Source organism: Apodemus sylvaticus, chromosome 22 (assembly GCF_947179515.1).
Source record: "Apodemus sylvaticus chromosome 22, mApoSyl1.1, whole genome shotgun sequence".
Classification (NCBI taxonomy): Eukaryota; Metazoa; Chordata; class Mammalia; order Rodentia; family Muridae; genus Apodemus; species Apodemus sylvaticus.
In genome coordinates, this window is record NC_067493.1 from 45220181 (window position 1) to 45247858 (window position 27678).

The 27678-nt window shown below is 43.8% G+C and overlaps 1 protein-coding gene across 1 annotated transcript in view; it reads right to left on the reverse strand.

Moving 5' to 3' along the window:
- Nucleotides 1-27678, reverse strand: part of Ccdc62 (coiled-coil domain containing 62) — a 35642-nt gene continuing 7964 nt past the window's right edge. Inside the window, exons 5-13 of the mRNA XM_052168360.1 lie at nt 25759-25930; nt 23314-23415; nt 17966-18054; nt 17351-17466; nt 14774-15496; nt 11468-11573; nt 7794-7910; nt 1913-2003; nt 1-710 (exon numbers count right to left, since the gene is read on the reverse strand). Of these exons, the coding sequence (XP_052024320.1) occupies nt 1950-2003; nt 7794-7910; nt 11468-11573; nt 14774-15496; nt 17351-17466; nt 17966-18054; nt 23314-23415; nt 25759-25930 (1479 nt within the window). The 3' untranslated portion in view covers nt 1-710; nt 1913-1949. The remainder of the gene's footprint in view (nt 711-1912; nt 2004-7793; nt 7911-11467; nt 11574-14773; nt 15497-17350; nt 17467-17965; nt 18055-23313; nt 23416-25758; nt 25931-27678) is intronic.

Consider the following 27678-nt stretch of genomic DNA (forward strand, 5'->3'; position numbering starts at 1 on the left):
TCAATTATGGTAGAAAGGACAGAGACAAATAGTATAATCTTTTTTAAAAAACTAAGTTACAAGTAAAATAGGCTTTTTAGTATTCAATATTTTCTTTAACATCCATATAAAACTTGATCTCCCAGAAGCACTGCCCTTTGTCAGCGAACTGTCTACTACAGGGCCAGGCAGACACAGCTGTCGCCTGAGGACACACGGGCCCTAACTGCTAGCACCCAAGGTAACAGTGTCCTTCTACAAACTTTACACCATCTTATCTCATGTCCATCACTACAGCAAAGTCCAACACTAAAACCAGAAGAGAAGAAAGACGGTGTCAGAGACAGGAAGCTGACTCTTGGGAACTTACAGTTAATGTGAATATACACACCGACTTTAAGGGGGCAGACAGCTGAAGTGGTGATTTACACACAGGGTGTCGGATACTCCAGGATGCTGTTAAAAGGTTTCTGCATCTTGACAGTTTGGTTTTTGTCTTTTTAGTGTATTTCCAAATGCAGGTGTAGAGTTAGGCCTCATTTTTTAGGCATAAAAATTATTTTTTACACAAAAAAAATGGTTCATCAAAAACAAAATATTGATACTTTAAGAAGTCAACTTTGAGTGTCTCCTTGCCTCTGCATGGAAGGCTGCTCATGTGGGGTCACAGTCCTCTTTATCTGCAGTTGACCTAGGTATCCACTTTCCGCCTTCCAAAGAGAATCCTGTTTCTGGGAGAAAACAAAAACAGTCAGCAAGATGGACATGAACCAGCAGTGGATGGCTGAGAGCCCCCATCTGAGACCCTGGCACAGGCCACTGAGGTCTTCATCACTACGGTGTTTTCTGTACAAGAACACTTCCCAGCAGTGAGAGCAAGGGGGGAGACGGGCGGGGGCAGCTCAGATGTGCTGCCTCCTTCTGGAAAGGCTCTAGTGCTTAACAGGAGACACCTGTAGCACCTACACCATGGAATTCATTAAACTGCATTTGGAGAGAAGGTCTGACAGAATCAAACAACACAAGAGAGTGCTTCCTGGACAACAGACTCACAAAACTCAAAGTCACACAAGAAGTCATTCTTAGCAGGGCAGTGGTGGCGCACGCCTGTTATCCCAGTAGTCTGGGAGGCAGAGGCAGGCGGACTTCTGAGTTCGAGGCCAGCCTGGTCTACAGAGTGAGTTCCAGGACAGCCAGGGCTACACAGAGAAACCCTGTCTCGAAAAAAAAAAAAGAAAGAAAGAAAGAAGTCATTCTTTCTAGACAGACATACAGAAGCAATGTTCAAATGTAAATTTAGATGCCTTTTGAAAAATTATATTTTCTGGGTCAGAGTCTCACTTATGTAGCCCAGGCTTACCTCCAACTCATCTTTTTGCCTCAGTCTCCCAAATTCCCAAGTGCTAGGATTACTTTTTGAGGCAGGATCTTACTACGGTGGATCAAACTTATGATTCTCCTGCATCAGCCTCTCCTGAATCTTACAGACTGTGTCAGAAGATCCAAATAAGATTTTTTTTTTGGTGGGGGTCAGGGGAGGTCAAGACAGGATTTCTCTGTATAGCCCTGGCTGTCTTAGAACTCACTGTGCAGAGCAGACTGACCTAGAACTCAGATATCTACCCTCCTGAGTGTTAGGATTAAAGGAGTATGGCACCACTGCCCAGCTAAGATACCAATTTTCAAAATTGGGTGGATACACCAGCTTCCTTAGATTTAAAATTATCAGTATGGAGAACAAACATTTTTTTGATTTATATTTCTCTTACAAGTAACTGGCATTCCTCTCACGTTATAGTAAAAGCAAATCAGGCAAAAGAGAAAGAATCACTGGGTCTGATGGATGTGTGGCCTTGACTCTACATTACTGACATTCCTAGTTACTTATTAATACCAATTGTGATACAGGGTGAGACAAGGAAAGGTGACCTACGCATGGCCACAGTGAATGTCCAAGTTGACTTTGTCTTTCAGTGACTGACAAGGGTGGTTTTTTCATCTGGATCTTCTGAGACTTCTAATTTCTAGAAAAAACAACTCCAAAATTAGTATCCAGGTTAGAGAAATTAAAAAATACTTTAGACAACTAAATACAAATATCTTTCAAAAACCTTAGGGGGAGCGGAGAGATGATTTACAGTAGAAGCACTTGCTGAGCAAGCCCCGCAACCTGAACTTGGTACCTGGAAGGAAAGAACCAACTCCCTGACCAACCACAAAGATACCACAGCACACACGCAGCCAAACACACACACACACACAACTAAAAACCCTGAAACTGGTGTTCTCTTTGGGGAACACTTTACTGTGTTGTTTGCAGCTGGGCTGGGCTAATTCAGGTTCTCCTACCTCAGTCGCCATGCATCTGCACAGTAGGTACTCACCACTGTGCCTGGTTTACAAAGTCTTTTTGTTGTCATTCTTTCTCAACTTATTTGTATGGCCTTGTGTGTGTGTGTGTGTGTGTGTGTGTGTGTGTGTGAGAGAGAGAGAGAGAGAGAGAGAGAGCGCATTTCAGGGCATGTGTTTGTTGGTAAGAGGACCACTCTTGGGAGTTGGGTCTCTCCTGCTTTACAGGCTGAGCCATCTCATCAACCCACCATTTTGTTGCCACTTTAAAAGTTTTTTTTTTCTTTTTAATTACACTAACTTATCTGTGTGCATGTATGTACCTGGGACTCAACTCAGGATGTCAGTTGAGGCAGCAAGAGTCTCTACAAGACCCACACAGCCAGCTTAATAGCTCTCTCTTTCCCCCTCTCCCTCCCCACCTCTTCTTTCTTTACTTAGATAGGATCCCTCTGTATAGCTCTTGCTGTCCCGGAACTCCCTATGTAGGCAAGGCTGGTCTCTAATTCACAGAGCTCCTCCTGCTCCTGCCTCCAGAACACTGGATTAGAGATGTACACCAACACCTGCAGCTTCATATTTATTTTATTATTTGCTTGCATGCTTGTTTTGAGGAGGGTCTTGATATATAGCCTTGGCTAGCCTGGAACTTGCTATGTAGACAAGACTGTACAGATATGGTGTAAAATAAATGCACACAAAACACTCATACACACACAAAATAACAATAAATATATCTTTTTAAAAATACAAGTGTGGCCAGGCAATGATGATGCATGACTTTAGTCCCAGCACTTGGGAGGCAGAGACAGACATATTTCTGAGTTCAAGGCCAGCCTGGTCTACAGAGTGAGTTCCAGGACAGCCAGGGCTACACAGAGAAACCCTGTCTCAAAGGGTAAAAACTACAAGTGTGGATGGGCTTGTAATCTCAAAACTGGAGAGGCAGAAAAATAGACCATGACCAGCCAGACCAGCCTGCCTGGTGAGTTCTGGGACTAAGGTATGTGCCCCCTTTGTACCCCCTTTGCGCCCCCTTTGTGCCCCTTGCCTGACCACTTTTTCCTTTTTCTTTTTCTTTTTCTTTTTCTTTTTCCTTTTTATTTTATTTTATTTTATTTTATTTTATTTTATTTTATTTTATTTTTTGAGTCTGAGTCTCACCATGTAGCCCAGGCTGGTCTTGAACTCATGATCCTCTCACCTCAGCCTCCCAAGTTTTGGGATTACAGGCACAAATCTTAAATTCATACATAAAATGTCCAGTCCTATGCATTAGTCACAGAGCCAAGCTTACTCCCCCCACCCCCTGCTTTTTTTCTGGTCAAGTTTTAAATTACTGGAGTTCTGCTGCTGTTGTTGTTGTTGTTGAACAGCCAATACACTGGTTCAAAAGACCAAATATTTAAAACAACAACAACAAAATACAAACTGGGCCAGTGAGATGTCTTTCCTACCATCAAGCCTGCCGGCCCACGCTGGATGATGAAAGGAGAGCAGTCTTCTGCAAGCTGCCCTCTGACCTGCACCCAGGAGCCGCACACGTAGACGCACTCAGCACACAGACTCACCATGGCAGTGTTAAAGCCCACATGGTAAGTGTAACAACGAGTGTGGGCTGTACCTTCCCTTTGCCCCCTGCTAGCAACAGTTACAGTCCCTATCCTACCGTCTGCCATCTCCTACCCATGCACAAGTGTCTGGGAGAATCACAAAGGACACTGCTGGTCAAAGGGGCAGAAGCCTTGCTGTTTCCTTCAGGAGGAAGAGTCTCTGGAGCTCCCCAGTGTGGCAGGAAAGCGGCTCTTCCACAGAAAGGCCTGAATTACTTACTACCCATTAGCTTCCAATGGTGACACCTCAAAAAGGCAGACAGGACACTCAAAGGTTTACCCTGCTTCCTTGTTGTAAAAACAAGAATATTTTCATACAGTTATTTGCTTTTCCTGTTCTTAGCTTTAACAAGTTCAACGGCATGGGGAGAACTGTATGAAGCTCACTGCCAAGTCCATTTCTGCTGTTTAGATTCTGTTTCCAGAATCAGCTAATCAATCTGCAAATATATTCTGCCTGGAGCCAGTGTTGTTTGTTTGTTTTCCAATCAACTGGTTTTCTGATTCTGGCTATGGAATGCTGATCAAAGGACTTAATCTCCTTCCCCCATCTATAAGGTGAAGGGTTGGGATCATAGATTTCTTCTGGGTCTTTCCAACTCAAAAATTCTCTCAACCCAAGTTTTTGCCAGCTTCACAGAACTTCAGTATAGATATGAGGTCCATTCCCCTGCATTTTCCTCTCAATTCCATTCAAGGTCATTACTGGGCAGCCGCTGTAGCAGGTGATCCACCATTGTGAACCATGATGGAAACTGATGGAGATATATAGACATGCAGCTCACACCACGGAGGCCAAAATGAGGGCACTCTGGGATATATCTGAGATAGCAGATAGGACCCAATGCACTCTTCTGGCCTCTTTCAGTGCTGTACAGATATAACACAGGCTAGCAAAACACATAAAAATAATCCTTCAAAATATACAAGTATGAGATAGGCAGTGGTTGCACACACCTTGAATTGCAGCAGAGGCAGAGGCAGGCATAGAACTTTGAATTCCAGGCTAGCCTGGTCTACACAGTGAGTTCCAGGATAGTCAGGGCTACACAGAGAAACCCTGTCTACAAAACAACAACAACAACAACAACAAATAATACAAAGTGTGTTAGCACTGGCTTGTAATGTCAGAGCTGGCGAGGTAGAGAGAGGAGGCTCACTAACCAGCCACACTGGTCTACCTGGTGAGCTCCAGCAGGAGACCTTGTCTCACACACTGGTGGGTGGGTAGTGCCTGAGAGTACCAGCCAGCACTGTCCTCTGACCCCCAATGTCTACACACAGCCTTTGCACTCCCACATGCACACAGCCATACAATAAGACAGCAATTGGAACTAAGAAAAATAAAGCACCAATGTCCCAACAGCGCAAATGAGTCTCAAAATACAAAGAAAAAGGTGAAGAGTACACAGGCTGGAGAAGGCCCGTGTTGGTTCTGAGGACCAACATTGAAGAAATAAAGTATATATACTGTGTGACTGCATTCCCACAATGCTCCGTAACAGGCATAACTAGTCTGCAGTGATAAAATCACAGCATGTGGAATGAGTACAGAGACACTCACTGCAAAGGGCGCTCAGGGACCTCCCTCTGGAGACTCTCTTCTCAGTGAGCACTGCATGGGTTCACATGCACGACAACTTACTGAAGCAGTGTGAGTTTTATTACTTTTTCATCAAAACAGCAGGGAAGACATTGACGGCATCTCATATGTGTGTGTGTGTGTGTGTGTGTGTGTGTGTGTGTGTATTGTGTACTTGTGTGTGCAGGTATGAGTGCCCATACTTGTGAGTAAGGGCCAGAGAAGAATGTGGGTGCTAACTCTCACTACCATATATCCTTTGAGACTGAGTCCCTTGCTGATTCTAGAGCCAGGCTGGCAGCCAACAAGCCTCAGGATCCTCCTGGCTCTGACTCCCAGAGACTAGAGATCACAGCATGCATCCACACTTGGCTTTTTATGTGGGTCTAGGGACCTGAACTCAGGTCCTCACACTTATACAACAAGCACTCTTTGCACTGAGCCATCTCCTCAGCCCCACATTGAAATAACTCTTAATGACATTTTTTCACTTTATTATATGTTAATTATATTTCACTAAGATTTGGTATTTTTGGAGTTTTTTTGGAAAGGGGTATTTCTTACTCACAGAGATGGAATCCAGGGCCTTGCATATATCCAAAATTCAATATACTGTTGAGTTACACCCCCAGCAACATTAATATTAATAGGAAAGAAATAAAGGGGTTGGTAAGTGGCTCAGGAGGTAAAGAAGCTTGCTGCCAAGCCTGATGACCTGAGTTCAATCACTGGAACCACATGGCAGGGGGAGACGTACTTGCAATTGTCCTCTGGCCTCCACGCATGTGCACATCCACATCCACACAACCAGTACAATTGTTTTACTGGGCAGTATTCTTGTAGGCTTCTCACTTATTATTATTTGGAGTTTTGGTCAGAGATGGGAAATCAGTCTAACTTAAATGGCTTTCAATTTTCTTTTTTTTTTTTTTTTTTTTTTTTTTTTTGGTTTTTTGAGACAGGGTCAAATCTTTTTAATTATGCAGATAGCATGCCCAAAAACTGTACCTTAAGTCTGAAATGGGAAGTGTAAGCCATGAGCTCTTACTTTACAGTGAGGGACTATATGTCAAGTCTAGTGTTCTGTACATTGTTTAGATAATAGGCAATAACATCTATATGGTGGCTTATACAACTACTGTTGAAATCTTACCATGGTCAGAAGAAATAGCCAAAATCAATGTGTAAAATTCTGAAAGAATGACAGCTTTCAGCCTAGTGAGATAGCTTAGTGGATGAACCTAGTCAAATCCCTAGATCTAAACACCAGTGTAAAGGAACTACAGAGAACAGAGGAAAGTGCACACAACATAGCAATGGATGCACTTTCCATCCAGAAGACAACTCCAGCCCAGCTTCAAAGCAACAGAAATGCTAAAGGAGTGAGAGGGGAGTTGGGAGCAGCACATGCCTTTGACTCTAGAACCGGAGGCGGAGGCGTGTGGGCCTGGGAGTCTAAGGCCAGTGTGGCCTACACAGAGCTTCAGGCAGCCGGGGCTGTACAGAGAGGCCATGTCTAACAAACAAACTGTATTTTTTTCTACTTTTGAATGTTCTTAAAATCTTATATACACTTTAAACTTGAAATTTTGTAACCAGACATGGTAGTGCACACTTTCAACCCCAGCACTCAGAAGGCCCAAGGATCTTTGCAAGTTTAAGGCCAGCCTGGTCTACAGAGCACAGGACAGCCAGGGTTATATCGGGAGACCGGGTCTTAAAACAAACAAACAAAACAAAAAATAAACACATTTAAAAGTTTGTGTGTTTTGAAACACCTCCAAGCACATGGCTGGAGGTAGGGCACTCAAGGCCCTAGGTTCCACTCACAGCAGCAGAGAACAACAAGCCCAGGGCCCGCCCTCAGACATCCCACAACGGAGAAAGCCGCAGTTTGGAACAGGGTCTCTCTAGACCCACAGCACAGGAGCCCCATTTCAGCCTCCTGAGCACTGTGCCTCTCTTCCTGACACAGCACCTCCCATACTCAGACGCTATGGCTGTAGGGCTCAGGAGAAGGGAACTGAGGCTAGGAACACAGACCAGTCAGTAAGTGTAGTCACACAAGCATGAGGACCCGAGCTTGATCCCCAGCACCCACAGGGACAGACCTTGTCTCAAACAATAAGGCAGATAGCTCCTGAGCAACACTGAGGTTGTCTTCTGGCCGAGAACGAACACACACACACACACACACACACACACACACACACACCCCTCCCTAAACATACACCTACACATTTTTTTCAGAAAGAGAAAAGGAAACGCACACTTCTGTTGAGGCTCTCACAGCTGATGGGGAGCAGCGTGCTGAGCTCCAGGTCCGTGACCATCTGCCGAGACTCGGCCAGCAGGCGCTGCAGCTTACTTGTAGGAGAAAAGTCATCCTGAAACAACAATGCCAGTCACAGCCGTGAGGGGCATGGCTAAGTGTTTTGCACAATCACAACTTACAGACATTAACTGTCAACAGAGACATCAGTATTATTAAATGTACCCAATTCCTTTCATTTCTTACAACTTACTCAATGAAATAATGCAACATTAACAGTTGACTGTTAATTAACATAATTAACACTATGACTAACTATTAGAAAAGATTCTTAAAGCCAGGCAGTGGTGGCACACGCCTGTAATCCCAGCACTTGGGAGGCAAAGGCAGTGGATTTCTGAGTTCGAGGCCAGAATGGTCTACAGAGTGAGTTCCAGGACAGCCAGGGCTACACAGAGAAACCCTGTCTCGAAAAAGCAAAAAAAGATAAAAAAGAAAAGATTCTTAAGCCTGGCAGTGGTGACCCACGCCTGAAATCCCAGAACTGTGGGAGGCAGGAGCAGGTGGATTTCTGAGTTCAAGGCCAACCTGGTCTACAGAGTGAGCTCCAGAACAGCCAGGGCTACACAGAGAAACCCTGTCTCAAAAAAAAAAAAAAAAAAGTCTTTCCTAAATACAAAGCATCAAGCCACATGGGCACGGCTGCACACACTTTTAATTCCAGCTCTCAGTAAGCAGAAACAGGCCGATCTCTGAGTTCAAGGTTGGCCTGGTCTACCTAATGAGTTCTAGGCCAGCCAGGACTTATGTAGTGACACCTTTTGTTTAAAAAAAAAAAAAGTCAAGTCATAATTAGCAGGTCTAAGTACCTGTGAAACAGAACCTTGAGATTGAAGCATGTGGGCTTTTAGAATCTGTGGAGATGCACTTTAGTTTAATCTGGCTATTATATTTTTATTGTTTTTTTTTTGAGGATGAAGATTAGAAGACAAGTTAGAAAATGCTTTTTTTAAAATGTGTAGCTGGCCTCAAGCTGGTGATCCTCCTGCCTCAGGCTTCTTCAGCAAATCCTACCTATGTGTGCCACCACAACCAGCAAAATAGTCAATTCTTAAGCAGAAAATGGTAAGAGTCTGTACTCTTTCCAATACAGAAGTTCTAGAAGCCAACATCAGGTTGTCAGGCCTGGTGGCGAGTACCTTACCCTCTCTCTGAGCAGTCTAGATGGCCTCTAAGGACAGAACACCTGTTTGCTTTGTGTGTGGAAAGCACCCAACTGCGTGAGGTCAGAGGGAAGCATTTCGAGTCAGGTTTCTATGTGTACCCAGTAGACTCAGGTGACTGGACTTGGTCTGTCAGGCTTGCTGTGACTGCCTTTACCCCAAACCAAAACGCCCTACAATCAAATAAATGAATGTAAACCTAAATAAATGTTAGAAATGCAAAAACACTTCAACATGTCCCTCAGGGCTGTGACCTGCATTGTGTTTTCAGGATGACTTTTCTCCTACAAGTAAACTCCAGCTCAGTTCTGGTTTCTTGAGACTAGGATTTCATTCTGCAGCCCAGGCTGGCCTAGAACTCACAATCATCTGCCTCTGTTTCCAGAGTGTCAGGACTACAGATGCATACTACAACTTCTGACCTGTTTTCCTTTCCTTTCCTTTCTACCAGATATATGCAGGGAGAAAAAAGGAAATAAGAATTTTGAAAAACTGTTTGACCAAAGCTTATTGTTCTCACCTATTATTTAAATCATATGCTAAATCATCATCTTTTCTTTCCTTTCTTTTTTTATTTACTGTACAGACCAAGCCGGCCTTAAACTCACAGAGATCTGCCTGCTCTCTATGTCTTCCCAGTGCCGAGATTAAAGGTAAACCTGGCTAGGTTTTTTGTTGTTGTTTAATTTTTAGAAAAAGGAGGAAAATGTAGGTATGGTGGCTCATATCTGTAATTCAAGCACTAAAGATGGAGATTCTGTTAGAGAAAGAAAAAGAGGAAGAGGAGGAAGAGGATGGGTGCTGAACACCTGGGGTGGTCACATCCATGATCTCAGCATGTGGGCAACAAAGGACAGTTCAAGAGTATCCTCAGCTACAGAGTTGGCCATCCTGGGCTCCATGAGACTATGTCTCAAAATAAAAACAAACAAACAAAAAACCCTAAACACACACACACACACACACACACCAGCAGCACACACACAGAGTGGAAGGAAAGCTGCATCCTGTGATCCACCACCATGCCTCATCTTGCCCATTAAGGTCAGCAGAATGGAGATTTCAATCTGCACCTAGCTTCTGGGGACTCATAAGGTGAGCGGCTTTCTCCTCCAGTGGAATCCCAGTGCTGCACAGTTATTTCTGTAGCCATGTCTAAGGTCACCAGCCTGTGGCCTTTGACTCTGGAGGCTGCTGTGACCAGGGTGTGTGTGAGGGAAGGAGTGGCTAAAGACAAGTGACTGAGTAGGATTTGCTTCCAGTTCCTTTTGTATTGTTGGCTTCAAGATGAAAAAATAATCAATACAACAACTTTTGAAAGAAAAACAATATTGTTTAATAAGAATCTCAAGGGCTTAGCAAGATGCCCCAGTTCAATCTCTGGGGCCCACAGTGGAGAGAGAAAACCAACACCAGAAAGCTAGGAAGCCAGCCTCAGATGTCCCCAGGAATGTACACGCCTGCGCTCACACCTGTGCTCACACATGCACAAAACACATACAGACAGTAATAATAAACAGTTAGAAAAGGAAAGTGTGCCAACCAGTGGAGGTGCACACCATTAACCCCGCACTTGGGAGGGAGGCAGAGGCAGGTGGATCTGAGTGTAAGGTCAGTCTACAAAGTGAGTTCCAGAACAGCCAGAACTACTCAGATGACCCCTGTCTCAGGAAAAGAAGGAAAAAAAGAGGGAAGGAAGGAAGGGAGGAAGGAAGGAAGAGATGGAGGGAGGGAGAAGAGAGAGAGAGAGAGAGAGAGAAAGAAAGGGAGGGAGAGAGAGGGGGAGGGAGAGAGGGGGAAAGAGGGAGAGAGAGAGAGAGAGAGAGAGAGAGAGAGAGAGAACCTAAAAAGGGACAAGAAAACAATAGGGAAAGAATGGGGGGGGGGTGTAGCAGCGGCTCGTGGGCCTGTGTATGTGTATGTATGTCTCTGTGTGTATAAAATTGTGAAAGAATAAACATTTTCAAGTAACCATAAAGGTCTATGATTTTAAAACAAATTTAGTGCCAGATGTGGTGATACAGGTCTTTAGTCCTAACACTCAGGATGCAGAGGCAGGTGGATCTCTAAGTTTGAGGCCAATCTGGTCTACAGAGTAAGTTCCAGAACAACCAGGACTATATACAGAGATCTTGTCTTAAAAAAAAAAAAAAACAAAAACAAAAAACAAAAAAGAAAACCCATTTTGATGATTTTATGTGTGTATTTTGCCTGAATGTGCACATGTGCCTGATACCCATCCTGAAACTAGTGACAGTTGTAAGCCACCAAAGCTGGGTCCTGTCCAAAAGCAGCAAGCACTGCCTGCAGACCATCTCCAGGGTGCAAGATGGAGGGAGGTCTTCGACTTTATAAAGACCTAGCAATGAATACAAGCTACAAAGACTAAAAGTATGTCAAGGAGAAACTTTGCTGGAATAAGCCGAGAACTTTCATAGGAAACATAAACCTTTTCATTGGATGAGGTCCTTCTGTCAGGAAGGGCCTCTGCCTCATCTTCTCCTCCGGGATTTAGGGAACCCAAGCACTGGGGAGGCCGGATGCCAAGGAGCTCACTGCAGAGAATAAGACCAAAGAGACAGCATCACACACATGCCACACACACTTAAGAGACTATATTAAGAGGACAAAGAAGTGAGTCCAGGCCTCACTTGTTCTGGCTCCCACGCAGGACTAGAACTCACACCCTCCACCACAGCCTCTAGGGTGCAGGCTAACAAGCATACATGACCATCACTAGTTTAAATGTGTTTTTGAACTGAGGAAGCCAAGGTTGGAGTAATGTAGATCTGGATAGGGTATTATACATTAATGCATTTTTGCAAGTAAGAATTAAAATCAGTAGTTCAGGTTAACTATAAGAATAAGACATTTCAAAAAAAAAAAAAGAATAAGAAATTTCAGCTGGGCGGTGGTGGCGCACGTCTGTAATCCCAGCACTCTGGGAGGCAGAGGCAGGTGGATTTCTGAATTCAAGGCCAGCTTGGTCTACAGAGTGAGTTCCAAGACAGTCACGGCTATATAGAGAAATCCTGTCTTGAAAAAACCAACCAACCAACCAAAAAAGTACAGAGGTGGGGCTAGATAAATGGCTCACTGGTTAAGGTATGTATTTTTCTTACAGAGGACCCAAGTTCATCCCTAGCACCCACATGGTTGTTCAACTCCAGCTTCCAGAGATCTAACACCCTCTTCTGACCTTATATCTATATGTGTACACACACACACACACACACACACACAGCTAAATAAATAACAAAAAATAAACTAAAAAATATTCTTAAACAGCTGGGTAATGCTGACACATACCTTTAATCCCAGCATTCAGGAGGCAGAGGCAGGTGGCTACCTGAGTTTGATCCCAGCCTGGACCCAAACTTGGTCTAAAGAGCAAGTTCCAGAACAGTCAGGACCACACAAAGAAACCCTGTCTGGAAGTAGAGGGTGGGGCTGTGGGGAGTAAAAGAAAGAAAAACCTAAAAAAAAAAAAAAAGCTAGCATACTGAGCACACCTTTTATCCCAGAACTCAGCAGAGGCAAGTGGATCTCTGTGAGTTCAAGGCCAACCAGAGCTATAATGTGAAACTGTTTCAAAAATATCAATTAGTGAAAAAAGAAAGCAACACATGAAACTTGAACAGCACAGAAGGGCCACCGAGCTGGCTCAGTGTGTAAAGCTACTTGCCATAAGCCCGGGACCAGGATCCAATCTCAGGACCCACAGGGTAGAAGAAGAGAGGTGAGTCCCACAAGCCATCCTCTGACCTCCACACAAGCATTATGGCGCACACACACACACACACACACACACACACACACACACACACGGTTTTTGAAGTGCAGAGGCCAGGGGTGCAAGCTCACTAGTAAGGTGCTTGATTAGCATTCTCAACCCTGGGTTCAAACCCTGAAATAAAAGAAACTAAGTTTTAGTGAAAAAATAAAGAAGGTTCTAGGGACAGGATCCCATAGGAGGCAGGGTAGGTAGTGTTTAGTTGTGAAAAGCTGACTGCAGCTTGTGACGTCAACAAGTGCCCTGCCTGCCTTGGTCAAAGTGGAGCAGCAACTGAAAGGCCAACCAACCACTCCCCTGCAGGCACTGAGGGAGTCTCAGGAACCCCACAGGAGGGCAGGCACCTGGGGTTCCCTCACACACAGACCTTGCTTATTAAGTGGGGCAGGGCACAAATCAGAATATTTACTCAGATAATAATGTGGGTTCACAGGTTCTTGTAACTTGAGGTAAACAAGAACATACCACAATCATTTCTACTTATCATAACTTGTGCTTGAGGCTCAGCTGGCAGAACAAGTTGACGTTTAAATTATAGAAGTTAGTGAGGTCTTAGAAGCCTTGAACAAAAACCCAGAATGTAAGCTTGAGTTTATTTGTACATCACATACACAGCCCTCTCAAAACCAGCCAATGCACGCTTTCCCCTTATGAATAAAGAGTATTTGGGGGCTGGAGAGATGGCTACTGGAGATGGACAGAGCACTGACTGCTCTGCCAGAGGTCCTGAGTTCAATTCCCAGCAACCACATGGTGGCTCACAACCATCTGTAATGGGATCCAATGCCTTCTTCTGGAGTGTCTGAAGAGAATGACAGTGTGTGTGAGTGTGTGTGTGTATGTGTGTGTGTGTTGGGGGGCAGCAATCAAGGCTCAGTGAGTGGGCCCCTGCCCAGCATGAACAAAGCCTATGTTTCAATTTCCAACACACACACACAGAGAGAGAGAGAGAGAGAGAGAGAGAGAGAGATCTTGAAGATCTAGGTATAGATGACTATTTCCTGACACTTTCAGCTTTCCAAAGATTTTTAAAAATCAAATGACTTAATGATATTTAATATGGCAAGTGATTTTTTAATTTTGCACTTAGCAAAATATCTATGTAGTTCTTAATGGCCCAAGCTTTTTAAAAGGTTCAAAGAATACCCTACATAATGTAAGTACTAGAAATTTTAATCATAAAGTCTTGTAAAAGTCGATGCAGTGACTAAAATAAGGCTCTCGATATAGAAACTCCATCCTCGTTGTGCTCTGAAGAGTTATGCTTTACTTAAAAATAGCAGGCATTATTACAGTGCCACTCAGCCACAAGACTCACCAACTCTGACAATAAGACAAGCTTGAATAATTTAGCATATACTAATTGTCTTAGGAAAAAAGAAGCCATTTACTTTTATCAGCTTTTAAAGACAAATGTCCTGTCTTTCACATCATATTTAGAAACTAGGAAATTCGGGGTGATAAAAAACTGAAAACAGGTATGAGCTGTGTGGACAGAGGAGCTGGGCACATAACTGTGGAGTAATCCTAGATGGCTCTGACTTGGGGTCTGCACTGCGGTCTGGGCCTCAAAGGGGTCAGCCTGTCAAAGGGACGCACCTGGGAGGAATGCTCCAGCACAGCATTCCTCTCTGCAGAGTGACCTACTTGCTTGTTTTCTAACAAAACATCTTTGCCCAGCTCATAACTGGTTCTGCTTTTAAACAAAACCTCTGCCTTAGAAGCTGCCCTCAGTGGGAACTCTCCATTGGAGTCTATGTCTTCTTGCACAAAGACCCCAGTGTCTATGCCCTGAGGAAAAGAGCAAAAGCTTTGTCTGAAGTAGGCTGTGGTTGGCAGTGTTTTCCTGCTAGCCGTAAGTGTGCCCGTCTACTGCAGCCCTTCCGGCCCTGCTGCCGGGTGTGTGTGTGTGTGTGTGTGTGTGTGTGTGTACCTCTGTTTACAGATGTAAGCATCACTAACCTTGCTGAGCAATTATATTTCATTGCACTGACACTTCTTGAACAAGTGCACAAGGTTTTGTGGCGAACAATCCTTTGCGCTTTGGAAGGCTTGAAAATATTCATCCACTCTGTATCGGTCATATGTCCTGGGGCTTCGATGATGATGTTACTTGGGTGGCAGCACTTGGACTCACACAGGTCACTGTCACCTATGCACATTTCATTTTGGGTGCAGTATGAGACTTCAGATGTTTCTGTGGGGTCGTGGCAGTCCCCGTCTTGCTTGTCTGGCTGTTTTGAGATGGAGCAGTTGGAGAGGCCCAGGTATACATTGATGTCATGCCATTGCCTCTCATCAGCCAGTGAGGTTTCCGAGAGCTGCTTCTCTTCCATCTGAAGCTCCACTCCATTGCATTTTGGTGATTTTGCATGAACCTTGCATAGTGTAACTGTGTTTTCCGGTTCAGTCTGGATTTTTCCACCCAGAGACCAAGACTTTTGTTTCTCCAGTAAGTCTTTGGTAAATAGAGATGAGAGACCAATTACACTTTTTTCCCCGAATGCAGTATTAACCTGTAGCTTCTTCTCTCTGCATGCATCACAAGAGCTCTTGTCTGACCTATTGTGCTGAGCCAACGTGACCTCAAACTTTTGATCCTTAACCAATGACTTCTGATTTTTCTCTCTTTTAATATCGATTTTTGGGTAGTTATTGTCAAGGTCTGATAAACACATGTCTCTGCTACAGTGGCATTACAAAAAAATAGGAATTATAAGATAGACTTGACACTATCTATCATCTACTAGCATCACCTCCCCAAAGCCTCATAGTAGACCTAAATCCCAATAAAACCTGTTAGTCTGACTTTTAGAGCCCAACTCCAGCCCCGCCTCCTAAGGAAGCCTTTCTGAACACTGAGTCTGCATTGCCCTCCCTTTCCACCCCTCATTCATTGTGTTTACTATCAAAACACCAGCAACAAAGTCAAGACTACCTCTCAAATGCATATAGACCTTTTTCTATGCCTTCCTCTAAGGTTTTCCTATCAGAGATTCCGTCAATTTGATTTAAGACAGGTTCTCACATTGTTGCCTAGCCTGGTCTAGAAATTGTGATCTGAGTACAAGGAATACAGGTGTACACACCATGCCTGGTTTGTATTCACCAATTCTGATCCCTTAGAAAGCACAGCTCAAGAGCTCTTTCTATGATGGCATGAACCACTTTTCTGGTGTTTTTACTTTGTATATTTATTGATTTTGTGTGTGTGTGTGTGTGTGTAAGAGAGAGAGAGAGAGAGAGAGAGAGAGAGAGAGAGAGAGAGAGCGCACCAGGCAGGCTTGGACCATTTCTAAGGAGCAACCTCAACTCATCCAGTGCCTCCCAGTGGCAATGTCGTTCAAAAAGAAAAAAGATGTCTGTCAAACACCCCCTGCAGAGGGCATCAAGACAGAAGTACAGCAGAGCACAGTAAGTCCTACTGCCACCTGCAATACAGCCTCCAACACCCTGACCCCTGCAGCTCCTAACTCCAATTTTCCCAGGGAAAGGAGCTGGCATCACCAGTCATAGCCAAGTGAGTTCAGGCATCACAGTTCCCTGCAGACTAGGGGTTCCCCATTCTCTCTTCTAGAAAAGTACAATGGCTTTAGTCAAGCATGCCAGCATAGGCTGTAATCCCAGTAAAAGGGGAAAATGGCATTAGTTTTAAGACCAGCCAGGAAAACTTAGTGAGAACTTGTCACAAAAGCGTTTAAAAAGAAGAAAGGAAAAAGAAAACGAAAAAGAAAAAGAAAAAGAAAAAGAAAGGCTAGATGTGTGTGCACACCTTAATCCCAGTGCTTGGGAGGCAAAGGTAGGCACATCTCTGAGTTTGAGGCCAGCCTCATTTGCAGAGTGAGTTCCAGGACAGCCAGGGTTACACAGAGAAACCCTGTCTTGAAAAAACAAAAACAAAGACCAAAAAAGAAAAAGAAAAAGAAAAGCAAAAGAGAAAGAGAAAGAAAGAGAGAGAGAGAGAGAGAGAGAGAGAGAGAGAGAGAGAGAGAGAGAGAAAGCAAGCAAAGCAAGGGCTATGGTCTTCAGCTGTGGTAGTTTCTCTGCGCTAGCAAACCCTTCAAGTGTTTCAGGTTATCATCATCCCCACAATTCTTGTCACAGTGAGGGAAGGATGCTTCCTATTAGCAGGCAAACAAACCAGAAGACCTCAGCTCCTGCTGCAGCCACTGATGCTGGTCTCTGTATTATTCTGTAAGGCAGGTATCAGGTCCCACAGATCTTATTCCCTACGGTAAGCCCAGCACCTTATTGAAGGCCTGGCTATCTCTGTACTGTCTAGCCCAGCTCAGAGCCTTTTACCCACAGACACACAAACCTGGTCCATGATTTTAGTTTTGTTAGGTGACTACTTGTCACCTACAGATCACATCTAAACATTCTTATATCATGTACCCCACAGGACTAGGATTGTCATAATTATGAGTGCACCCAAATGTAGAGCCTACTGTACAGGTGGCAGCAGCAGGTATAGTGAGTACAGAGTAGACTGACCTAAGGAGGAAGCAGAATCAACGCCAATGGCAAGGCTAAGATTACCTGCACTCCAGGGCCTTTGGTTCCTCCATCTTTAAGCCATGTATCTGTATTAATTCCTGAGAATTTTCTACATTGAAATTAAGAAACTGCAGGTCACTCTGCTGTTTTACATAAATCTGCCAGAGATATCAACAAATCAATACAATAAAAACCAAACCAAACTGAATCAATAGTTTGGCATTTTGTAATACTAGAACAGACTTGACAGTTTGCTTTGCTGTTTCCTATGGTTCCAACGGGATATTTCCATACATCTCATCTTCTAACCACTAATCCCCACAGCCAAGACTATCTGCCATGCTAAATATGACATCATATGTTCGATGTAGCGAGGATTAGGAAGGCACCACTAACAATCAACAGGCGCTGAGCGGTCATGGTGCATGCCTGTAGTCTCAGCCCTGGGGGGACAGAGGCAGGTCAGGACAATCTCTGAGGTCCAGGCCAGAATGTCTACAAAGCAAGTTCCAGGATGCTCAGGGAAAGTGTCTCAAAAACAAACACACACATTCACACCCCACACATACAAAACCCACACAAAAATCAACAGGCAGATGGCTTCCTAATTCCCAAATATTTTCCACCTGTGTCACAGTGCATATAGTCAGGACATACCTGTCTCAGATTGTGTAGCTCTGAATTTGTACGATCTTGCTTTGACTTTGCAATATCAAGTAATTCATCTTTCCTCTTTTCTCTCTCGACTGTTTAAGGAGAAAACAAGGTTATTTTTCATCAGTAATATCAACACAAATTCTCAAGTTCTAACAATTGTGGGGGTTTTTGTTTGTTTTTTTCAAGTTTTTATACAGGGTTTCTCTGTGTAACCCTGGCTGTCCTGGAATTCACTCTGTAGACCAGGCTGGCCTCAACTCAGAAATCTGCCTGCCAAGCTGCCTCCCAAGTGCTGGGATTACAGGTGTGCACCACCACGCCCAGCTAAATTCTAACAATTTAATAGCTAATGTTTTTTGCTGTTCTTAAACTTTAAATTGCAGAATGACTGGTAAAAGCTTTAATCTGTGAATCTAACTGGATCCTTCATAAAACAAGAAAATGCACAATATAAGTCAAAAGGATTTAAAACATATGCATGTGCTTATAAGAAAATATGCATACAATAAACCTGAAAGCAAGTCAGGCCCAGGGGCACACATCTGTAATCCCATCACTTGGAAGTTAGAGGTAAGAAACTCAGAAGTTCAAAGATAGACTGGGTACATAAGATCCTAACTCAAAACAACAACAGATAAACAAAACCAAAGCCTGAAGCAAGTATTGAGAAAGAGTTGTTACTCACTGAGAAGAGTCCCCTCTGTTAGGTTGGTCTTGAACTTATGATCCTCTCGATACCTCTAGATGTTGGAATTGTGGTATCCTCCCATCCCTGGTTAACGACTTATTCTTATTTTTAACCATTTCAGTTATATGTATGTGAGTGTCTGCATGTGTGTATGTACACCACACAGTGTCCCAGAAGAGAGCGGCAGATCCCTTGGACATCTGTGAGCTGTCTGTACCCATTGAGTGCTGGAAATTGACCCTGGATTCTCTGGAAGCACAGTCAGTGTCCTTAACAGCTGAGCCGTCTCTCCAGTCCTAGCCATTTATTTTAAACAAGCTGAGTCTGGTTATGTGTACCTGGAATCCCTGCTACTCTAGAGTCTGACACTGGAAAAGAATTGGAGATCAAGAGTTAGAGAACAACCTTGGCAATGTAGAAGGACCTACTTAGTACATTATAAAAATATAGCCAGGCGATGGTGGCACACGCCTGTAATCCCAGCACTCTGGGAGGCAGAGGCAGGCAGATCTCTGAGTTCGAGGCCAGCCTGGTCTACAGAGTGAGTTCCAGGACAGCCAGGGCTACATAGAGAAACCCTGTCTCGAAAAAACCAAAAAAAAAAAAAACCAAAAAAAAAAAAAAAAAAAACCCAACAACAAAAAGTTATTTTTAGGAGATGGAGATATGGCTCAGAGGTAGAGAGTGCTTAATTAGTACATGGAAGGCCTTAGCTTTGATCCCTAGCACCGGCATTATGAAAAAATAAAGAGTATATAGAAAGAAGGTAGTATAAAGACACAAAAAACAAGGTACTGTTCCTAAACATACATTAACAGTGTACAGTGCACATAAGAACTGATTTGAGGAGGTTAGAGAGATGGCTTATCAGTTATGAGCACTGACTGCTCTTCTAGAGATCCTGAGTTCAATTCCCAGCAACCTCATGGTGGCTCGCAACCATCTGTATTGGGATCTAATGCCCTCTCTGGTGTGTCTGAAGATAGCTACAGTGTACTCATATAATTAACAAATAAATCTTTTTTTAAAAAAATAAACTAAACACAGTGGAGGTGGGAAGTAGCTCAGAGAGTTAAGAGTATTAAGAGTATTTGCGTTGTTATTCAGAGGATCAGATGGACCCGGCACCACCCAGGTATCCCTGAAATTACCCAGCTCTAAGGGGAACAGAGATAGGCAGGTCCTTCAGGCTTGCTGGGTTCTAGCCTGTGTAGACTCAGATTCAACTAGATTCAGGGAGTGACGTTGTCTCACAGAAGAGATGGAGACTAGGTGCTAGAGATGGTTCACCCAGGAAAGCCTGCGCTGCCAAACCTGAGGACCAAAGGTCCGTCCCCGAGACCTGGACGGTTGGAGAGAGAACTGACGGATGGATGGACGGACGGATGGACGCATGAAGGTGCTGACGTCCACATGTATAGCACTGGTGTGAACAAACAGATATAGGCCAGCAGGATGGTTCAGTGAGTAATGGTTGCTGTCAAGGCTGATGAACTGAATTTAATTCCTTAGACCCACTTTGTGGAAGAAGAGAACTAAGTCTCAAATCCTCTGTCCTCCATTAAGTATGTGTTCCTGTGTAATTCAGGCTGGCCTTGACTACCTTATATACCCAAAGTAGGCCTTGTGCTCCTGATCCTTCTGCCTCTACATCTCAAGGACTGAGATTACAGGCAAATGCCACTCTACCCAGCTTAATGCTGCATTTTAGAATAACTTCCTGTTGCAATTCTAGCATATAAAGCCATGCTTCCTTAGTCCAGACAGCGGTATGTAGAGCTGCGCAGATGAGGGATCAGAGTGGAGTGGGTCTATTTCTACAGGTTGGTTCCAGAAACCAAAGAGTTTGTATGAAGTTGTGTTAATAGCTCATCCTGAGCACAAGACCATATGGAGGAAGGTACTCTGGGATGTCTGAGTCTGGCTGTAGCCTGAGCCTCCATCCCAGCAGTCAAGACACACTAAAATCATCTTCTTTGCTAACTCCTAATGACCATATGGCACAAAAAAATGAAAAATGTCTCTAAGCCTATGTGAATAACTTTATCTTCAACAAGAGAAAATACATTTTGATCTTGAAAGTAAAACTTTAGAACAACTTTGAATTTGGAATAAAATGTGTCAAGTTTCTGCCACAGTTCTTCAATAGAGCAGGACAGCATTGTTACAATTAAGCCTTTTCTAATACTTTCTTACTCCACTCACCTTTGTTCCACTGAATAGGAACCCATGGTCTAGTGTATTCTAGGCAAGCAGGCACCAACCACAGAGCTCCATACATACCTCCAGTTCTTACTCGTTTACTTAGTTTTGCATTTGTGTTTATGTACCAGAGCCATGAGCATGCCAGGCTTGGGCTTTACCACTGAGCCGCATCCCTGGCCCTCGCTTGTTTCTTCTCTTTTTAACACAGGGTCCCACATAATTCAGGCTGGCCTCGAAATGACTACATGAACTGAGGCTGACCTTGCCATCGAGATCCTTCTGGGATTACAGGTGTCCACCTATACCACCGTGCGCGCGCACACATACACACACACACACACACACACACACACACACGACTTGGTTTTTCAATGTTTTGTTATTGCATGTATGCATGTATGTTTTGTGAGACTGGGGCTTATTATGTAGCTCTGGCTTCCTGGAACTCATTACCTAGACTAGGCTGGCCTCAAATTCACATAGGTCCACATTCCTCTGTCTACTAGGATCCAATGTTTATGCCACTACACCAGCTCTACCTTGGTTTTTGTGATGCTGAGGAATAAACCCAACATACAACAGGCAGACCCTCTGCCATCTGAGCTACATCCTAGCCCCTGACTCAATTTTATAATTAAAACATAAAACTGGCCAGGCAGTGGTGGTACATGCCTTCAATTCCAGCACTCAGGAGGCACAGGCAGGAGAATCTCTGTGAGTTTGAGTCCAGCTAGGCCTTTGAATTCCAGGACAATCAAGACTATACAGAAAAACCCTGTCTCAAAAAAACAAAACAAAAAATAATAAACAAACAAAAACAAAAACCAAACCAAACAAAAACTTTTTGAAGCAATGATATATAATTGTCTTCAGCAGAAAAACAATTAGTTGAGGAAATGTTTTTAAAAGTTATTTCCAAAATGAATTATAGTTTCATTTAGCAAGTCTCATATTTTATGAACCGAGGAGACTTTTATATCTATGAATCAAGAGTGGGCTGGTGTGATGGTCCACATCCATGAGTCTCAGTTCAAGACCAAACTGGAGGCTGATGGTATAAAGTAGCCTGAAACTAGACTATTCTTCTGACTTCCCATGCAGTGTCATGTATATGCATGTATGTGTGCATGCATCTTAATGTAATATGCAGGTGGTAGAAGACTTACATGGCATTGACCTTTGGCAATGTACCTCGGAGTACATGAGAGGAAAATCAATCAGTGTCTTCACAGCATTCGCTTAGTCCTAAGTCTCTGTGGCTTATAAGTGTCTAAGCTCTATTGGAATCACACACACACACACACACACACACGCTGACCCAGACTGATTTCAGCTGTAAAGTGGCAAATGCACTGTACATTTAGTTACACATAGGACACAGTTTAAGACAGGAATCCTAGAAATAATGAACACAGTGCCCTCTAGTGGTGGAACTGGCAATCCTCAAAGGGGAGATTAAAATGAAGGATTCCACTGTATTTATAAAAAAAAATTCTAAAGATAATGCTCTATTTTCCTTTACTCTGTAGGAATTGATTCTTCTCTTAATATGAAGGGAATTGAAGATAGGAACAGCTGGGCCAAAAACTGTTTATCTAATTTTCTCTTTGAAATTCTCCGTCTAAATCCATGGTTTTCCTAATGCCATGGCTGACATGAGAGCCTAGGGAAGCCTTGGCAGACAGGAGGGTACAGAGGCTCAGTGTGTCCAGTGAGGAGGGGACTCACCAGGCACAGTCTCAGGGGAATGTGCTGTGTGATGGGCAAGCTTGGGAGGCTGCACACGACACTAACTGATAAGGAAAATTCATGCCTAGCGTTCTTACTTTGGGTTACACCAGTACAACAATATACGTGTTTTCCCAACTCTGTGACTATAGGTAATTAATTTGAAAAACTGAATGCTGAATTCCTCAAGTTTTAAGTGCCAGAGCCCAAGTCTAGTGCTAGGTAAGGACTGTACACATTAGGTTATACCCTGGTCCTTTGAACTCCTAATTGTTTACTTAGTATCTGTGAAAGTATCAATCCATAAGGGTCTTTTGAAATGATGTCACTTCTGATCCTTCTGCCTCTGCCTCCCAAATTCTGGGATTACAAATTAAATACCTCCAGGTCCAGCTGCTCCTGCTGGGGCTTGAACCCAGGGCTTAGCGTGGTGGGCAGACATTTCACCTACACTCCTACCATAAAATGAACTTTCCGGCAGGAATATTTTGTTTTTTCTTGAGAAGGATAATGACCCATTCATGCTGGATAAGAATGTAGCTCCACCTCACAGGAAGAAAACAGCTACTTGGAGGAGAATAAAAATATTAAGAGCTTAGGCCCAGTCCTTTACCAATTCCTCAAAAGACTCAGGCAAAATTCCCAAAAGTCTATTTTAAGGTAGGTGCACATCTTTTAGCCTATGACAGAAAGATGACATTATAGACATGCAATCTAATTCTTTTACCAGTGAAAATGAGCTCGTCGTGAAGACAGCTCTTCTCTTGCTTCAGCCGGATGATCTCCTCCCGTTGCTCGTTGTTTTCTGTTGTCTTCTCATTGAGATCCTCTTTTATACAGAAGGAAGAAAATCCTCAAGTAAATGCCAGCCTCCTAGGAAACACAGGTCCTATACAAAAACTCCACATCCTCAGCAGCCTCTGACGGCTCTGCTAGGTCTATGCTCAATCCATGCTGGGCTGGTCGTTCGCTGTCTCTGGCCTGGCCTCTCTTGCTATAACCAAGGGACGCAGAGCAATCTTTAAAAATAAAAACTCCTGTGTCATTTCTTGGTAAGGAGACTCCCTGCTGTGCTCAAGATGAACCCCAGTTCTTTACTATAAACAGCAAGGACCACGGTGACATCACCCCTGCCCCCTGCTCCCCACTGCTACCCCTTTTCTCTCAGTTTTTCTCTCAGTTTCTTGCCGGCCTCTGGGATAGAGAAATGATTTGGGTTTGTTCTCCATTCTCGGTGAAGAGCTTCTGACTCTCTTGGAAGTCAGGCTTCCTTCCCTCTGGAGAGGGCCCAGCTCTGCACATGGAGCCACGCCCATCTGCTGCCCTGAGCTTCCTGAACCTTGCAGCAATTGACAGAGGCTGCTTGGGAGGCTATGAAAGCCCTAAGTTACCTTCAGTCCAGTGGGTTAGTGAGAAGTATGGGAGGCTCCCGTGGATTTGGGACTGGTGTCTTAATGGGATAGTTTCAAGGGACAGGAACCTGTAGGATGTCACTAACTCCAGGTACATAGATCACACCAAAAGCATCAAACTGAATTGTCTGTGCACTCAACCCATAAAGAAAACATAGAGTTCCTTTTTCCAAGAAGGAAACAAATAAGCAAATGCAGAATGTCCCCACTTAAAATCCATTCTGCGTTTGTTCTTCCTGTTTCCTGCCTAGAAGGTTCTCAGTCAGGTTCTAGCTAGTTTTGTCTACAGTCCAGTCATACCTCAAATGCTAACTCTTCAAAATTACTTTCTCAGTCAACCTGGACTAGAGAACTTTTTCTCCCTTGCTCTCTGGGTTTTTTTTTGTTGTTGTTGTTGTTTTGTTTTGTTTTTTGTTTTTGTTTTTTCCGAGACAGGGTTTCTCTGTGTAGCCCTGGCTGTCCTGGAACTCACTCTGTAGACCAGGCTGGCCTCGAACTCAGAAATCCACCTGCCTCTGCCTCCCAAGTGCTGGGATTAAAGGTGTGCGCCACCACTGCCCGGCTCCTTGCTCTCTGTTCTACTTCCCATTACTCTACTTTTAAAATGTACTTTAAATAAGGCTCAGCAGTTAGGAGAACTGACTGTTCTTCCAGAGGTCCTGAGTTCAAGTCCCAGCAACCACATGGTGGCTCACAACCATCTGTAATTGGATGCGATGCCTCTTCTAGTGTGTCTGAAAATGGCATACATAAACTTACATATATATCTTTTAAAAAAAAAAACTAAATAAATACTGGGTTAAGTATTGCCACAACAGACTTCTACTTGAACATCTTACTTGGCACACACACACACACACACACTTAATAAACAGTGATGAGCCACAGTGTTCAACCTGTTGGTGCTGTGCTGACACAAAGACAGAGATACAATCTGTCCCCACTATTTTCATGAGGCTAAAGAAACGATGGCTTTAGCTGACGGTATACATGGAGATAGGACTTAGGATGATTGTTGAAGTCATGGTAAGCCCAAGATTATAAAAATGCTGCATCATTTACATTAAATTGGTCATGATAAAAATTTCAGATTTGGGGGTAGGGTTGAGACAGGGTCACATAGAGCCTAGGATGGGCTTTGAAATCTCTGTGTGGGGGGAGGATAACTTTGAATTAATGATCCTCTGTCTACCTTGTAAGTGCTTGTACCTGGACTACTGTGCCTGACTTAATCTCAGAACCTCTTAATTAAAACAGTTTAGTCTGAGAATAGGTGACAGTCCTCTCCACATTTTGTTCATGTTTGAAGCAGAGCTGGTCTGATGAGAACTGGTCTGATTGACAGGTCTAGGCTAAAACAACCAACTTATGTGGAGCGACTCCAGTGACCGGAGTCTAACAACCACTGCACTTACATTGTTGTTGTTCATTACACAGCATGCATGGGCAACAGCCACCTGACACAGACAGGCGAACTGAAGCCGGATTCTATTAAAAACATGATTCAGGGTTAGAAATTTTCTAAGTATAAGGCCCCAGGTTTGGTCCTCAGCTCTAAAAAAAAAGGTTGCAGTCTAACCACAATTTTGTCACCTTATATCACAAACTGTGTGGCATTAATCCTACATAAATGAAACAGCCATGGAATGCTAGGATCTATAGGCAGGAGTAAACCCTCTCAAGTACAAGACCACGGGAGCCCAGACAAGGACAGGAACCCCAGAGACAAGTACTACTACCTTAAGTTGTCATCTCCTTACCTTTCAGTTTACTGACTTCAATCCTAAGCGCCTTCAACTTCTGCTTATAATCTTGCTTTTCTTTCACAACACAAGTCTCTGCCATCTTAGCATCACGTAGAGCATGCTCTAACAACTTAAATTTACCCGAACAGTCTGAAATGTGATTGACTGCCTCAATAATATCTTTGTCCTAAAAACCAAGGGGAAAACAGTTAGGCCATATTTTAAATTCCAACTAATCAGTGAGGTCGTTCTAGCTTAGACTGCATTGCACAATGAGTTCACTTATTAACACCTTTCGGGTTAACTGAGTTGCCGATACTTGACGTCACCAAGTGACAAAGGAGTCAGCAAACACAGAAAGAAGTTCTTATCTGACCGACCATGGCACTCAACAGCCCTTCAGTCTACTTGGCTGCCTTATGAACCTACGTGCTGTCATGACACCTTACTTTCTTTTGAAAAGTGGAAAATCGGATACTTTTTTAGACAGGCTCTCTTCACATAGCCCTGGATGTCCTGGAACATGCTATAAAGACTGGGCTAGCCTCAAACTCACAGAAACCCACCTGCCTCTGCTTCCCAGTGCTGAGATTAAAGGTATGCTGTGCGCCACCACATCCCGCAGCAATCAGATGATTTGATGGCCAGGCTACAAGTCAGCAGGTGAGTTGGCAGCTCTGCTCTCGGATGGGGATAGTGTTCCCTGATTGCAGGTAAGTCCAGCAGGCCCACATTCCTACCCACTTTCAGCTTGATAAAAGGATAGATAGACCCTTAGGACCCCATTCAACCAACGTGCTGCATTAAAAGCTTTTGTGGTTAAAGCTGTTTGGAATTACAAAAAAGGCCCTGCTTGCTGAAAAGCAATTCTTTTTTTTTTTTTTTTTTGGATTTGGTTTTTTCAAGACAGGGTTTCTCTGTATAGACCTGGCTGTACTGGAACTCACTCTGTAGACTAAGCTGGCCTCAAACTCAGAAATCCGCCTGCCTCTGCCTCCCAGAGTGCTGGGATTACAGGTGTGCACCACCACCACCCCGGCTTGAAAAGCAATTCTAACCATAATTAGACTTAACAATAGGTGCCAGGGAGGAAGTTCAGTGGGAGCACACTTGCCCATCAGTTGTGAGGGCCCAGCCAGCTCAAGCCTTGGTCTCCTGAAGTCTACCATGATTAACAAGGGGACCTTCCTGAGCACACCCGCCACTACAGCAGCACCAAGCATGCATTTTGGGGAAAAAAACAAAAACAAACAAAAAAACCCTTATAAATTCAGTGAGCTTGTGGGGAGACAGAGGGTTGGGCTAACCACCTAGCAGCCACTGGAAGACAGCGCAGTGATGGCACACATCTGGAATCTCAGCATGCTGGGGGCTGAGAGAATCATTGAGTCCTAGGCTAGCTTGGACTACATCACAAGTTTCAGGCTAGTAGACAAAATAAAATTTAAACCAGAGGAAGGGCTAAGGATGTGGCTCAGTGGTAGAGTGCTCTCCTAGCATGCAAACAGCCCTGGGTTCAGTCCCCAGCACCATAAATAAGCAAATTTGTTTTATTAAACAAAACAATAACCCAAACAACTAGACCAGTTTAAAAATATGCAGTTAAGCCAATTACAAGAGATAACTTCTTCGATCCATATCAGCCTTAAACGAGGAGCATAGGCGTTTCTTACTCTGTCTTTCTAAGTGTGTCCTGATAGGCATGTGCGTCTAGTAGAGACCATTTCCCTCCAAACAGAGCTCTTGGCTATGGGAGTTCTGCATCTTTAGGAGCACACTGTCCTAACATGAAGGAGGCATCTTCATCAATCCCAAGCTCTGCCAGCGGCGTGGTGGCAACTATTTTAACTAAAGCTAATTCTACAAATTTTAGCATTTTCTCTTTAATTTTCAGAAAGCTTGCTTATGCTCATGTCACAACGTTAATGTCAGGAA